General features: G+C 38.1%; 1 protein-coding gene across 3 annotated transcripts in view; it reads left to right on the top strand.

Annotated features, from left to right (window-relative positions):
- The window catches only part of LOC117411803 (plakophilin-4-like), a 59,236-nt gene that overhangs the window by 36,308 nt on the left and 6,871 nt on the right, over positions 1-16,057 (top strand). For 2 of the 3 annotated variants that reach the window (XM_034019572.3, XM_034019587.3), the window contains 8 exons: positions 897-931; positions 3,412-3,543; positions 3,662-3,855; positions 4,114-4,690; positions 7,694-7,885; positions 8,643-8,853; positions 10,871-11,003; positions 11,711-11,924. In XM_034019572.3, the coding sequence (XP_033875463.3) occupies positions 897-931; positions 3,412-3,543; positions 3,662-3,855; positions 4,114-4,690; positions 7,694-7,885; positions 8,643-8,853; positions 10,871-11,003; positions 11,711-11,924 (1,688 nt within the window). The remainder of the gene's footprint in view (positions 1-896; positions 932-3,411; positions 3,544-3,661; positions 3,856-4,113; positions 4,691-7,693; positions 7,886-8,642; positions 8,854-10,870; positions 11,004-11,710; positions 11,925-16,057) is intronic. The other variant, XM_034019578.3, reaches the window with a different exon arrangement.

Genomic DNA, 16,057 nt, shown 5'->3' with positions numbered 1-16,057 from the left:
TGGAGCTGGCAGCATATTTCTTGACAGCTATAAGTGCAAAGTCTGCTGACCCATAGGAATCCATCTCACTGTTTTGTGTTTATTCTGACGGAGTGTTTTCAGGATGTAGAATGTTTATTAAACCAGCCATGATTTAAAATGATGAAAATGTAGTTTGTCCAAAATGCTTCTGGAATTCCAAGTTTGTTTGTGCCTGGAGGCTTTGCATCAAACTTTATTATTTATTATTATTATTATTATTCATTTCTTAGCAGACGCCCTTATCCAGGACGACTTACAATTGTTACAAGATATCCCATTATACATTATTTCACATTATACAGATATCACATTATTTAAGAATGATTTCTAAGTGTTCATGATGAAATGGCTTACTAGTGGTGTAATGTCAGTAAGTTCAATTGCATTATAATTGTGCTGGACTACCTTAAGCGGCCATAGGACAAACAGACAGATGTTTTAGCTACAGTAGAGCCTTCAACTGATCAATACTTTCGTATCCTTTTCTAGTTTGTTGCCAGGAACAAAGTACCAGGAGAGTGCTTGATTGTTTTGAAAGTTTTTTTTTTTTTTAGTTTTTTTTTAATTTAATTTAATTTAATTTTATGTATTTATTTATTTATTTTTACCCCCAAGAGTTTTCCCCATTGGGCTGGGATTAGATTGTTCTGCAAGCATGTTCTTCTTCATCCTTTGCTCCTTGTAATACCCTGTAATTCTTTGCCTGTTTAAAAAATCCTTTAAAATTAATTAACTACACTCCTATTCTGATCATGTTCATACTGTTTAAGTGTAGCTTGAATTTTTGGGGGGTTTCTTTAGTTTTTTGTGCTTTGTGGTGAACATCTTCTTTGGTTGCTCTGGTAGTTAAATACATTTCTTTTTTTTTTTAATAGCTCATCTGAGAAGTCCTTTCCCTGGAGATCACCAGGTACAGTACAAAATTTGCAATGCATAACATTCTTTATTCTTAAATTAATATTACATCACACACCATTGAGATCGTTGAGTGATGTTCATTAAAAAGTAAGGGATTTAGAAAGAAAAGACACAATATTTAGTTTTTTAACAGAACGCTGACTTGAAATAAGGGATTTATGAATTGTACATTAAAAATGAAACTAGGTTTATTGAATAAAAAGTATTATTGATGATGAACTGGAGATGTCAGTCCAAGTAGCAAACGTTCCCTTTGATAGAAGATAACGCATTCATGTAATTGCAGGGTTGAGGGTTTTGAAAGCCAGACTAGAAATGTTCCATAGCTGCAATAATCATATTGACATAGAGGAAGGCAAAAAGTACTGCAACTAAACTTTTGACGAAAGCTTTTAAGATGGTAATTTTAGTGGTGATCCCATAAGCATCACAGAGGAAAAGATAGCACTAAGTGACTCAAACCTAGAATAGTTGGTCTGCAACATACAAAGTCATCTTATTTGTCAAACTCAGTATCTCTATTCATTTGAACGATTAACTAGCTACTCTGCAGCCAGCGGAAGATCAGCCTGGCTGGGTTATGAAGAAATTGTAACTATTCCAACAGTGTTGTGGATAAAAACAGAGAGGAGCTGCTGCCTAAATTGAACTGAGATAAAGCTTTTAAAAATTAATGAACATAGAGCGCTTGGATTTGTTTCTTGCTTCCAGTCTTCTGTTTGCAGATTTGTATCTAAGTTTGAGATAATTTTTTTAGGACAAATGTTTTTCTCATAACCTTTTGAACCACTAAGATAGAGCAGAACTGGTGCAGTTTACCTGCTGCTATTTATACTTTCAGGATAAGATAACAGTGATGTCATTGTAATTCTTTTAATTGGCAGACTTGGAACACTGTTGTTTAGCTCAGTTGGTAGTCAGCAATAATTATATAGTTTACTTTACAATGGGTTTCTGTTTTACCATGTCAATAAAGAAGTGGTTTCTGTTAATTCCTTACGGGGGGGGTGGGGGGGGGGTGGGGGGGGGGGAGAGAATCATACCCGGCTCCAAAACTTGCAGGATTCAGCAAAAATGTTTTAAGGGTTTGCATGAGAACATTCAGTCCATTTAACAAGACTTAATTTGATTTGATTTGATTGGAGTGGGGGGTTAATAGCATTAATGACTTAAATCGTTTTCATATGACACCTTCTCAAGAAATGTCTACTATGAAAGAAAAAAATGATTGCTTTAAGAAAAATAGATATTTCCAGCCTGAATTTGGGTCATAAATGAGGTGCTGTGCTGGAGTACACGTTTGTGAATAATAGCAGCTGCCACAGCCTAGTTCTGTGTGAATGCAAATTGCAAGCCAATAATTACAGCCTGCCTTAGTTTTCATGAAGTGATGTCTGCTTCTCCACCCTGCAGCTGACACTTAGTGCTTAACCAGGTACCACTGTGGTGCTGCAGTACAGTAAGATGCAGAGTCATTTATTGATGGGTCATCACAAGCATTCTGAAGACTAAGCCTTGGTATCGGACCGAACAAACAACTGAACCAGTGGGGGGAAGAAAAAAATCATTTTTTTACCGAATCATTTACCAGTGTGCAGGGAAATCATGACCTTTTGGCGAGGCTCATGCAGTTTAGTTTGTCAGTGCTTCAGGGATTAAACAACACCACAATCTACTGCAAGCAAATGAAGATCAATGGCCATTAAAGTTATTTGTTCTGGTTGCTAACGGTTTCAGCATTTTTTCTCATAATTTGATTAAACATAGCTTTTATTTATTTTTTGCTCTTATAGAACCATCTCTCCAGAAATGTAATTATCATTATTTTTTTAATTCTATGCTATGTTGATTGTGCTTTTGGTCTCCCAACTTATCTTTTCAAGTTTTTTTTTTTTTTTTTTTTACAGCCATATGTATTTACTCCATTTACACCTCCAGGGTGTATAGTCCCAAGATCTCTGCTACAGCCCTTTTAATTGGTTAAATCGCACACCTCCACACTCGTATGGAAACCTCTGAGTCTGTCAAGAAAGAAAAAAATAATCAGCAGATTTATATAAATATCCAGAAATGTTGTGTTTTTTTAATTGTATTCTTGATCAGTAAAGCTGAAGAGAGGTTTCAGTGAAAGATGCTCCTCGTCGGTATCTGTCTTCAGCTGGACATAAGCCTGTCCAGCTTCCTGCCAAGTGTGACTTTGATGCCAAGCCCTATTCATGCACATTTCTGCCTCTTCATCCTTTTGCCGTATGCTTTGAAATCATAATACTCAGTTAGGGTTTTTCTCTTTTTATCTTGGCTGTTCTCTTATGACAAACAAAGATCATTCTGTAACTTGTTTGAATCGTTTGTTTTCTAGTACACATGCACCACGGAGCCTTGCATTGTTCCACCGAATGATAGTCATAATTATTGTCTATCTTAAGACACTCTTTTCTTGAAGGTTTAACAAACCTATTCTCTCACTGTCAGATGCCCCAACGGCAGGAGTGACCAAACCAAGAGTGACGGACATTACTCAATCCACCAGCTATCGTGTCCGAGCTGAACAGGAGCAAGTCCAGCTGTACTCCCCTGAACAGACCTCTCTTCATGAAAGTGAGGGTCTGTTAAATACATTTAGGCTTTTTATTTCAGTTTGTTTCATCATTGGAAGTAGTCATACTACAGCAAATTGCTAAGCAGTTAACTGACATTTAGTTTCTCTCTCCTTTTTGTCCAGGGTCTTTTGGGAATTCACACAGCTCAACACAAATGAATTCATACTCTGATAGTGGTTACCAAGAAGCAAGCAGCTACTACAGCAGCCAGAACCTGGTCAAGCCTGAGTTTAGAACTCAGCATTCATTCCCTGGAAGCACAAATAACGCCAATCTTATGAGAAATACCAGAGCAGAAGGACAAACTATAGTCCAGGTACTGTACACCTATGGATAATGTGCAAACATTTTGTTGATCAAGATTGTAGGATTAGTATATAGTTTTACTTTCAGTAAGGCAAATGGTCCAATACTGGTACCACATTTTGTGTTTTTAAGGCTATATTCATTTTGTTTAACTGCACTGTATTACATATTTGTTACTTATACAGAATTGTTTCGTTTTAGTGGAGATTATTTTACAGGATAAGGCTTTACTTTTATAAAACATTTTTGTTGTTGCTTTAAATTTTAGGCACCCATAAACATTCCAGGAACAGCTGGCCGGGTGATGAGAAGAGTGAGTTCTGTTCCCTCGAGAACACAGTCTCCGGCCTACGGCAGCAGCATTTCACCTTCGCGAGGTTCCTTAAGGACTTCCCTGGGTAGTGGATATGGCTCGCCTGCAGTTAATGAACCCAAGCCGCTCACAAATGTGTACTCAACCACAACACTACCATCTTCACAACGAGCAGGCTCCCCTTTCAGTGCCCAGAAGTCGAATTCCCCCGCAGCTATAAGGCGGCTAAGCTCTCTTACATCCAGACAGTCTGTGAACCCCAGCAGAGACACTTCCCCGTACCAAGTGCTGGCGAACACAGGGCGCATGGCCTCTCCTCTTACTCTGCTAGACTCTCAGACAAGAGTAGGGTCCCCATCACACAAGCAGCAGACTGGCTCTTCATCCCCACTTCGTTCCGGCATGACTGCTGTCCCTCAGCATTACGGATCGACTTTGCAAAGAACACTCCATCACGAGACGGATCAGTATGGACAGCAGTCGTATGAAGTTTACGAGAGGATGATCCTGCCGCGCCCGGACAGCCTGACAGGTTGGTAACTGAACTGAATAGATGCATTTTCTAACCCTGCTGTGCTCTTAAAACTGTCATCTTTTCTTCAAGTGTCTGTTTATATTTTCGTTTTCTATAAATGATATAACCCTATTGAGGGCAGGATATAGCGAACTAAAATGTCACATTTATCCTGCTGTACTGCAATAGCAGTCATGCCTTTTATTTTATTTTCTCAATTCTTATGACTTCAGTTATGTCACACAATCTGGCTTAAGGAAAAATTCATAGGTAGGACATGGTGAACACTGTGCATTCAATCAAAAAGACATAAAAGCAGTGTGATTAGATTTTCTTAGGATTATAAATAAACCAAATAATAAATAGCTGCACAAGAGCCTTATACAAAAATAACTAAATACAATAATTCTCTCTTTTAGTTGTATGGGTTTTTGTTTTGTTTTTATTCACTTAAGAGAAGACTGTGTGTTTTTTTTTTTGTTTTTTTTTTTTTTCCCCAGAACTAGGAATTACTAATGTTATGAAGGGTATATGCCAAACTGCATGACATTTTTAAGAGGCAGATCATTTAGAAACAATATTACTGTTTTTTTGTATTACTTGTAGTATTTATTTTTTACAGTAAAGGATCGGATGAATTTTGGAAATGCACTAATCTAAAAAAAATGGCTGGCATTTTTTACTACTAAAATCAGGTGATGCTCCCTACTAGGCAGGGATGGAGTACCAGCACTGTACTTCATATATAGATACTTCCATCGCTCTAGCTCTCTTTGATATAGACATGGATCTATCTTTAACAAAACAGGGGAGGCCACAGTGATGTCTGTGCTTTTCAGCAGAAATAAATTGATTAGAATTCCATTATAAAGATGAATGCAGGTACAGTAAGTGAAAAAAGAGGCATTCCATGGTAATGAGAACTGGATTTCGGGTTATTTTTTATGGTGACAGTTTCCGTTTTGTGGTGGTTAATAATCATAACTTCAGCTACCTTTTACTTCATAATGAAAGCTACATTTACACAAAGTGGTCTGCATTTGTTTGGCTTCTGTCAATAGGTTATTTGCTGGTTGCTGTTTGTCTTTATAATACTGCCCTGTTAGACCCTTCACCCTTTTTCAAAAACATTCTGATAGATATTGATTTTCCTAATTGGGTTATTAAGTCCTGGAAATCTACCCAAAGCAATTTGATTTGTTGTTTATGCCGGCATCTATGCTTTGTATGCATTCTGAGTGTATATTAATACCCAATATGTCGGCATTACCCACTGGAGAATGCAGAGATTATTTGAAAATACACAATATAATCAAGATACAAACTGTAATGTACAATAAAGCCATGCTGTTTTTCATCAGGATCAAAACATGTCTCGGGCAAATGGTGTAAGTTTTTAAATCTTTGATGTCTGGCATAGCTTCCTCCCTTATCAGAAGCATTTCCTGTCCAATGTTTTTGCACAATGAGTCTTTTATAGGCATTAAAGAATTGTGAGCTTAACTTGCCATCTCCAAAGCAAAACTCGGTTCATGGTTTGTAATTCCAAAAAAGAAAGTCTCACTAAAACATCAGTCTGCCTCATTTAATACGGTCGTTCAGATCTCCTTCCACAGGGTTTCGTTTCCTTTTAGGAACTGTCTGTCCTACTTTACTGCACTTCTCTACAGTTCCGAAATAACTAGTGCTGCATACCACATGCCCATTTTAAATAGGTGGCCATCGTTCTTCATTTCATTCATTTTGTATTCAGTCGTTGACAGTTGACCATTTCACCCTAAAAAACAAAAATAGCGTTTTTATTTCAAGTTGCCTGATCTAGTTTCATGCCTCATTTTAGGTCATAGCTGTGTAATTCCTAACTGCTCATGTCAGTACAGTTTTGTGACACAATTTACATTTTAGACATCTTGCTAATAATGCATGTCTAATGTACACATTACTGAAGAGATTGACTAGCCCTTCACAGTTTCATCTACTGTTGAGCTATCCGCCAAACATTAATCCAGTGTTTTTAACCTGATGACCCTCTGAGGTGCTTATGGAAAGACAAGACAAACTTAGTTATTGATTTGTGTCAATAGGTTTTGTGTTTTAGTCTACGTTTTAAAGCAATTCAGCTTTTGACGACTCCTACTGGGAGCACTGTTTACTGCAGGTAATTCAGCATTAGTTCATTTCAATGCAATTTAGTTAATCTGAAATCCCAATTGTAAAATCTCCCCTCCTGAAACACACCGATGTCACTTGCTTTTCAGTAGTGTTTTATGATGGCAAAAAAGTCAGTGCTGAATGATGAATAGTAGGAGTTAATTTGGGTATTTTATGATGCATTCATCAAGAATGTGTAAGTGTGCCACCCACACCTAATTATTTGTAATTCCATCTAAAAATGCGTGACTAGTTTTGGTACATCGATCATTCAGTATGAGTATTAGGTTGAATAGATTTGTAATCACATTTTTTACGGCATGTGTTCTCTGTTAGTAAAATGAAATCTACCCATGTAAATGATTTGAATAACAATGAGCCTGCACTTCCTGTAAGTGCATGTTGAGGTGTTTGGTTGCTGGATAGTCTCTGGCATTATCTGTTCAAGCCTGCTCTGCCCCCTCCCCAGCCCCCAGACACATACTTCTCCCATCAGTAAACACCTTTAACCTGTGTAAGTGTGAGACATGCGACTACAAGCCTAGCCACATTGTCCAAGGCGTGGCCATTACACACTTGGAGGCAAACGACAGGAAGAGGCGTTGAGCAACTAGCAGTGTAACATTAGACAGAAACCGCAGCATGCATCGGTTTAGAGCCATTCTAAAATTCTTTCTGTGTCATTAGGCAGATTCCAAGCGCGTACTTAACTTCACAATGTTGTGTGATTATTGGCTTATTTCTGTTTAGTTATTGGAGTGTGGTTCAGCAGTAAACTGGATATTTTTACAATTCTAGTGCTTTTTACTGAAAAGGTCCTTAGTTTTGGAGTTTAGAATTTTTAACATGCAGCCATACATTATTTTTTAGGCTTGAGAAGCTCATATGCCAGTCAGCACAGTCAACTGGGACAAGATCTCCGATCAGCCATGTCTCCAGACTTGCATATAACTCCAATCTATGAAGGCAGGACATTTCAAAGCCCCCTGTACCGCAGTCCAAACCACGGAGCAGTGGAGCTTCACCATGGGACCCAAACGGCAGTCTTCCGGGCTGGTTCAGGTAAGGACCTTTTTAGATTTGAATGATCTGATCTGATGTGAGAGAGCTGGTGGACAGATGCCTTGGTGTTCCACCTTCAATCTTCACTGAACATGAACGGCAAAGATGCCAAGCAGTTATTGAGCGACAAAACCAAATGCGTTCCACAGTAATGACTGGAGTAGGGAAGAGCAGCAGAAGCGAAAGGACTCGGGGACCGCAGTTTGGAAAATCTTTAACATTTTAAAATTCAGTCCACATTGCACTGTGCCTGCTTCCAGCAAGCACTCAATTCAGTTTATGCTGCAGAGTCCAGATCCTTTCAGTCTGATAGGTCTAGTTATAAATTGTATTGCCACACAGAGGAGTCCTTTTAGATATATGCCTGTAATGGGTGTACTCTGCAGTATATTGAAAGGTTGCAGTGTTTAGTTTCCTGGTCTCTATGATGCATAGCCTACTTCATTAGAAAGAAATGCAATTTGATCAGTTAGCATCTTTTGTATTTATAACATGTGTGTCAGTATCCCCCACCATGACTGTAATTCAACATTAGAGCTATCAATATGATAAAGTTGATGACCATTATATTAAAAGTATGTACAGAATCGTATAGATTAAGAATTTGCAAAGAATGCAAAAATATAAGTGTGACATGAAGATGGATGGATTTACTGACAATTTTTGCTAAATAATGACAATTCCAAGGCAATTGGATAAGTGTTGCAGTATGTTTTGGTATTATTTTGAACCTATGCCCTTACCTGGTTTTTGCTAGGTGTTGGGAATCTGCAGAGGACTTCCAGTCAGCGCAGTGCTGTAACATACCAAAGAAGTAACTATGCCCTGAACCCCACAGCCACCTATGCTGAACCCTATCGATCAACGCTGTATAGACCTTCTGAATCAAACTATTCCAGGCATGCAGCACCAGCTGATGATGGCACAACAAGATCCCCTTCCATAGACAGCATTCAGAAAGACCCCAGGTAAAAATGTTTATTAACGAAGTTTTGGGATACTTTAAAATGGCAGACCTGTGTCATTTTCATTCATCCAGGCAGAAGGACCTAGGCTACTACTATTTTGTAGTAAATGAGTTATTTTTAGAAAGATTTTTGTACTTTTTTGCAGTACCCTTATTTCACCTGGCAGAATTATTATTATTATTCTTTTTTTTAATAGTTTTAAGTATTACCTGTTTTACAGCATCATTTCAAATCTAAATTGCCCATAACATATGAATGGCGTGTTCCTATTTTAAGTGCTTTTAACACATCATTTTGAAGTCCAAGGGAGAAGAGGAAAGAATATACTCAACATGTATTTGTTTCAATCAATTTCAATCAAAACAGACTTCAGTTTGACTTACTTACAGCTGTGTTAAAGCAAGGCCGCAAGCAACTGTGCTTACTGCAAATAGATATTCATTGCTTTTGCATTTTTCCAACATATGACCTATCAAGGTAAATCACACTGCAGTACATCAAGCTATATAGAAAGAAACAATGGCTGTATACCAAGTGATGCAGTAGACAAAGTGACCCAGGTCGTTTCTTTTGTATTTGTTTGAAAATTATGTATGGGTCAAGTTTGTCTTCATCTTTAGAAAAGTGCAAGAATTAAGACATTTCTTGCAGGAAGTTCTATAGTAAATGCACAATGGTAACCATGCTATCAATTACACTGATAGGTGCTGTAATGCACTGTGGAGCATCCTTAGTTTAATGATCCTTTAATATGCATTGAAAACCTGTAGTTTTGTGGAAGTCTTATGATATAGCACTTGATTTAATTAAAATACAGAAATCCAGCTAAAAGCACATTCCCTATACCACACACCATGTAAAACTGAAATCGGTTCATATTGTTTTTTAGTCATGCTATAAAAATGATGATAATTCATTTTCTGTTAACAGAAATGTATACAGAAAAAACATCTGAAGCATTTTGTGAATGCTGAGATACTGCGGTTATCAGAAAATATTAGGGCTGCAACGAAGTGTACATTTTGACCTTCGAAGGTACAGAACACATTACCGAAGGAAGGTTCGAACCTTCGATGGTACTCATTTGCATAATGTACTGGTGACGTCACCATAGCTACTTGTTTATATTTGATTGAACATCCTATTATTTTACAGGTAATCCATATAAATGAATAAAACATTTCACATGTAGTTTAAAAATACGTTAGATTAGAACAGTAATCCTGTTTTTGTAATTTAAAAACAGCGGACTTAAGCAAGACAAAGCTTTATTTAACAGTCACCGTTCCAAGCAGGTTATCAGTCACATTTTACTACTACTACTAAAAATATTAAGTTTGCATTTAACTTTCTTTTTTTTTTGGTCGTCTGGGCATTTGACAAAAAAAATCCCAAACAGGAAAAGGATTTTGAGACATTTCTGTCAATACAGCTTACGATATATAAGTTGGAGGAGGGAGGGGCGGACTGTGCTCAGTTTTAAAAATTAAAATTTAGTGTTAGCGTATATTTTGTATGTTTCAAACATATTCTACCATAGCACTTCTCTTACACTGTCTTGTACACTAGGTATTCAGTACATGTTTCACTGAAGCACTACAACCACTTTAGGTACCTCCCCAGTGCTTTGGCATGCTATACACTGCTTCATAGACGGCAGCGGTGCCATATAGAGTTGCTATGTATAACGATTTGGTAGTGGATTTTAATACAACAAGTTTTGTTTACGTAATATGCATTATACAAAATCAAAAGATCGAATTTTGCATGCGAGTGACATTTTAATGTGCGATTTATAGTATTCACACATTGTCAAATGCTTTCTGTTAACAGAGGAATGCCACCTGACGAACCTTCGAAATTTTAAAAGTACCTTCGAATTCCTAGTGAACGAACCTTCGAACACAGCCCTATAAAATATTGTCTAACTTCTTATTACCTAAAGCAATTGCTCTGCTTTGAGGTTTTCCAGGGTTCTGTATTTTCATACTGCTGTTTTCTCTCTCTTTTGAAATAGGGAGTTTGCATGGCGTGACCCAGAATTGCCAGAGGTGATTCATATGCTGCAGCATCAATTCCCATCTGTACAAGCTAATGCAGCGGCTTACCTGCAGCACCTGTGCTTTGGAGATAATAAAGTGAAGAACGAGGTACCAAGCATGATACTGAACAAGTAGTACAGTAAAACATGGCCGTGGCGCCACCAGTATAAAATGTTTTTTTTTTCATAATAGGACCTTTTCCAATTTTCCACTTGTTTTGATTGATTTGACCTGGAGTTGAACAGCTCAGCAGGGTGCTGCAATACCCCTGGAGTTCCATGCAGACAGCCTAGGAATTCACAGCAATGTTCAGCTTTCACATTAACTGAATAGAGGCACTACAGCGGTGACCAAAAGTCTTTATATTTGCTTTTATCAAATTAAATTTCATTTTAATGGTAAAATCTCGAAGATTTTTTTAATATTTTATTTTATTGTCCTACTTCAGAATACGTAAACCTGTGTATCTAGGAGTCGTACTGTAATTTCCCTCAATACACTAAAGGGGGATTATTGCTGCCATTTCATTTGATATATTTTATGATACTGACCTCCAGTTATATAATGCAATATAAAACCGTGGTCCAGTGTTTATTCTTATTAAGTTTAAGTTATATTTAAAATGTACTTTTTGTTATATATATATATATATATATATATATATATATATATATATATATATATATATATATATATAGTGTGTATGTATAATGATGCAAATGCTTCATACATGTATATGCATGTTGGTATCATATACATAGGTGGGAATGTGAGATTTCTGTGTGGAGGAAATTAAAAGATGAATTTCTTTTAAGGTATGCCGCCATGGAGGGATCAAGCACTTGGTTGACCTTTTAGACCATAAAGTCTTGGAAGTCCAGAAGAACGCTTGCGGTGCGCTGCGGAATCTTGTTTATGGAAAAGCAATGGATGAAAACAAAATAGCAGTGAGGAACGCTGGTGGAGTCCCTGCTTTGTTACGAGTGTTAAGAAAAACGGTAGATGCAGAAGTAAGAGAGCTTGTCACCGGTAAGTGGCCATTTGTTGTGACCTTTTATTTATTTTGTAGCAGTCCATTGAACCGATATATCTATTTTATCAATTCAGTTCAATGCTTTTTTTTTGTGATTCATTATCACAAACAAATGATAAAATAAATCAACAGAGGGGCTCCCGAGTGGCGCATCCAGTAAAGGCGCTCCGCGTGGAGTGCAGGATGTGCTCTATAGCCTGGACGTCACCGGTTCGAGTTCAGGCTGTTCCACAGCCGACCTTGGACGGGTGTTCCCAGGGGGCGGCGCACAATTGGCCGAGCGTCGCCCGGGGGGAGGGAGGGTTAGGCCGGCCAGGGTGTCCTCGGCTCACCGCGCACCAGCGACCCCTGTAGTCTGGCCGAGCGCCTGCGGGCTTGCCTGTAAACTGCCCTAGAGCTGCGTTGTCCTCTGACACTGTAGCTCTTGGGTGGCTGCATGGCGAGTCCGCAGTGTGACGGCACACGCTTCAGAGGACTGCGTGTGTTCGTCTTTGCCCTCCCGAGTGGTAGCGGTGAGCTGAGCCTAAAAAAAATAATTGGCCATTCCAAATTGGGAGAAAATAATAAAAATAATTGGCAACGACTAAATTAAAAATAAATAAATAAATAATAATAAAAAAATAATAAATCAACAGCACAAGTGGAACTGCAAAATAGCTGTATGTGAGCTGTATCTCAAACCCTTCCGATGTTGGTAATAAGCATACCCAGCTTGACAGCAATCATTTTAGGCAGTCCTTTTTGTTTCTTGCTGTGGTTGCTTCCAGCAGATTAATTTTTGTGAATGATGTCAGCTGAATGCTGAAAGTGAAATTGTGTACAGGAGACGGGAAATTCAGTTTGAGTGTTGAGTGCAACACAGGCTTCTCTGTGACATTTTGACTCGCTTATTGAGCATTTAGCATTCATTTCTTGTGGCCTTTTGATGGCAATGGCAGCTTAGTTACAATTGAATCATGTCTTTAAATCAATTAAGAACATTGTGTATGCTGAGAATGTAAGAAAGAACTAAGAAGTATTAAGTACAACTGACACAGTAGTGACATAATGAGCTTAGCAATAAATGTTCTGTCTTTTAGGACCTTGAGTAGTACAGGATTCAGATACATGAACTGGCAGGTGTGACCATGTTAGCTTAACTGAAGAACAATCCTCTGTCTAGGTTCTTCCAAGCTGGAGCCACAAGGCTGTGCTTCCTCAGCTTTTAACCAAGAGGTTACTGCAGGCCGTTGAGTTTTAGTCTTTATACAAAATGAAAGCAGGGGGTGAAACTATTCCTTGTGTGTCAATGAATCAAGATACTTCCTTACATGAGCTATATTGTGGGTAAATATGAGACCCGATAATGCGTGTATCCACTGCTATTTTAATCTGATTTTCCAATGATAGGTACATGTGATGTATTTGGACTGAATAGAAGTTCAACCGTGCTCTCATTTTCTTTTTCCAAATGTCTGTCGCTTGCTTGGTCTCCAATACATTGTGCTTTTGGTCTTGTATTACAATACCAACGATACATACCTGTGGTACGATGTGATATATCATGAATAGAGAGGATTCATCGTTTACACAATTAATCATTACGGCCCCAGTTATGTTGTCTTGATGAAGTATGGTATTGCATCTTCTATTGAGCCACTTCCGTTGGTCACTACACTGTTTTTAGTGTAAGAGCTAGAATTGCAGACACCAGATGTTTTTAGTAAATTAAGTACTGTATGTACATCCGTCTATCCATCCATTATCGACCTGCTTCTCCTGGTGAGGGTCGCAGCACTGTATGTACAGATCTGACTAAATGAAAAAAACATTCCAGGTGGGCTAGTCTTGCATGCCTGTTCTTTAAACCAAGGCAAATGAGATGTAATTATTAAAATGGGCCTCCCATTGGCAACACAGGGACTTGCAATGAGCAGATTATTTACTTTCTTTTAAAAAATAAAACAAAGGCAAGAATATTTAACTGTCACAATTTAGCTTTTACAAAACTGAAAAAATACAGCTGCCTGCCTGTTTTGATTGTAGTTGGATATAATACTCTGATGTAATGGTAGTTTTTTGTGTGAGGAGGAGGAGGGGGTGATCTTAGCAGTGCATGTTCTTGCAAAAGGAAAAAAGGAAATGTATGTGGGCAGTCAAACTACTGGCTGACCTTCCACTGAGATGTTGAAAAGGCAAATTTTACAACATTCCACCTCACTCTAGCATCTATAAAAGTCAGGAGTCAGGTACCACACCCCAGGTTGGAGAACGTGTGCACAAGCAGACATGCAGTGTGCAGCTTGGAATAAAACATGACTCGAATGGTCTGTTAAAGGAACTTGCCTGCAACACATCCATTTTCCACTTCACCTCCTGTGAGAGTTCTGTTCTGTTCTAAGTAACACGTTATGTATGATATTTTACATTTTAAAAACCTAGTTGGAACAAAAGACCATCCGTTGTATTGTTTCTAAAAAAGCCATGGCAACAGCTGACACGCTAGCTGCTGATCTGTTAATTTGTATGTTTTGTTTCCCTCGTCCCTGAAAGCCACTGCAAAGCCCATTTAGAGAGCTAAAGCAATGCCTCCCACAGTGTGGTAATGTTCTAGAGGCACTGTGTCTCTTCCGAGCCTGCATAGTTGACAGAGGAAGGGTTCTGTTTTGCTCTCACATGATGTTTAACACCAGCAGATGTCTGGGCTGTACAAATGCTTTACTGTACAGTACCTCTCAATGTCTGGGACATGCATAAGCATGTTGCATAACCAGTATATATACATGCTGGTTCAAATTCTTCCTGGGAAAATCAATTTGATAAAATTCTCATTGTTTTGAGTATTTTATTTTTGAACCTCATACACCTTTTTTATTTTTTGAATCCTATTGATTTTAAAGGTTAAAAAGAAAATATGTTATCAAAGGGTATTCTTTAATGCCTTAATATCTAATTAACAGCGTTAAGATGGAAGTGACGGGACAGAAGCCTGCAATTGTCACATGATTTGAAGAGTCGCCTTGGGAGTTGCTGTTACACCCGTAATCAGATTACCAATAATAATGGACAGATTATTAGAGCTAATTAAATAAATTATGCTGTATTTCGTCGCCTCTGAAATGCTTTATGAAACATGATTTACTTCAACACAATGATGGAAGAGCTTTTTAAACTGGAATTTGTGACCCACAGTGGTCTCAGTCTGAGTAATGAGGCTCTTGTGTGTATTCTTCATTGCAGTAGACACTAACTGAATAACAAAGCCTTCGAGGCTTTCATTATGTCTAAAAGGGATTCCTTTAACCAGATCAGTGATTTTCCTTTCATCCTTTCACCGCCTCATTCTCTGTGCATGCATCCAAATCCACATTTGAACAGTGGCTGTTCTCCTCGAAAGTGCTTTTAGATGGGTGTAGGGCCTGCCTTAATGAGTTGTCAAAGAGGAACTGGAGTGAAGATGTTACAAGTGGATTGGTCGGAAAGCTGGAGCGGAGAAAAAAAGTATACAGTATATATCTGCAAACCCATCTTCTAACTCTTAACCAATAAGTTGCAGTTGGAACTTTGTAGATGTACAGTAGTACTAAAAGGACACACGTTTCAACAGAAAACAGTCTTCGATGTCTGTATGTGCCTCCAAACAACCAGCTGCTTTTTAACTCACAGCTGCTGCAGGACACTTCCATTAAACATATATGAGCCTGGATACTGGTTTGACAAACCTCCGAGAGATCTTAACCTCCTGCATTGTACATGGTAATTATGTATTAAGACATCTTGCCATATGCAAATGCTGTCTAATTAGGTAGCATAGATTGAAGTGTTTTTTTTAATTGCTGTCACTTGCTGTACTAGGAGTCAGCATCATTATGCAAACTGCAGGCTGATCTGTTCATACCAGAGTAGAATGGATACTACACAACTCCATTCCCAACGATGACTACAAAAACAAGTTAATGGTTGTATGCACTGGAATTTACAACACAACCGGAGATGTTCATGTAGCTATTGTTTTTATGGTTTAACCAGTATGTAAGGTTGCATCACTTTGTAAACATGGAAGGCCAGTTCCTCCTCAATTGGCTAAGCCCATAAACAACTTGGATTCTCAGTCCTGTTATTCTGCAATACATTTTTATGATCAGTTATT

Source organism: Acipenser ruthenus, chromosome 10 (assembly GCF_902713425.1).
Source record: "Acipenser ruthenus chromosome 10, fAciRut3.2 maternal haplotype, whole genome shotgun sequence".
Lineage (NCBI taxonomy): Eukaryota > Metazoa > Chordata > Actinopteri > Acipenseriformes > Acipenseridae > Acipenser > Acipenser ruthenus.
Note: the sequence above shows the minus strand (reverse complement) of the source record. Positions and strands in the feature narration are given on the sequence as shown.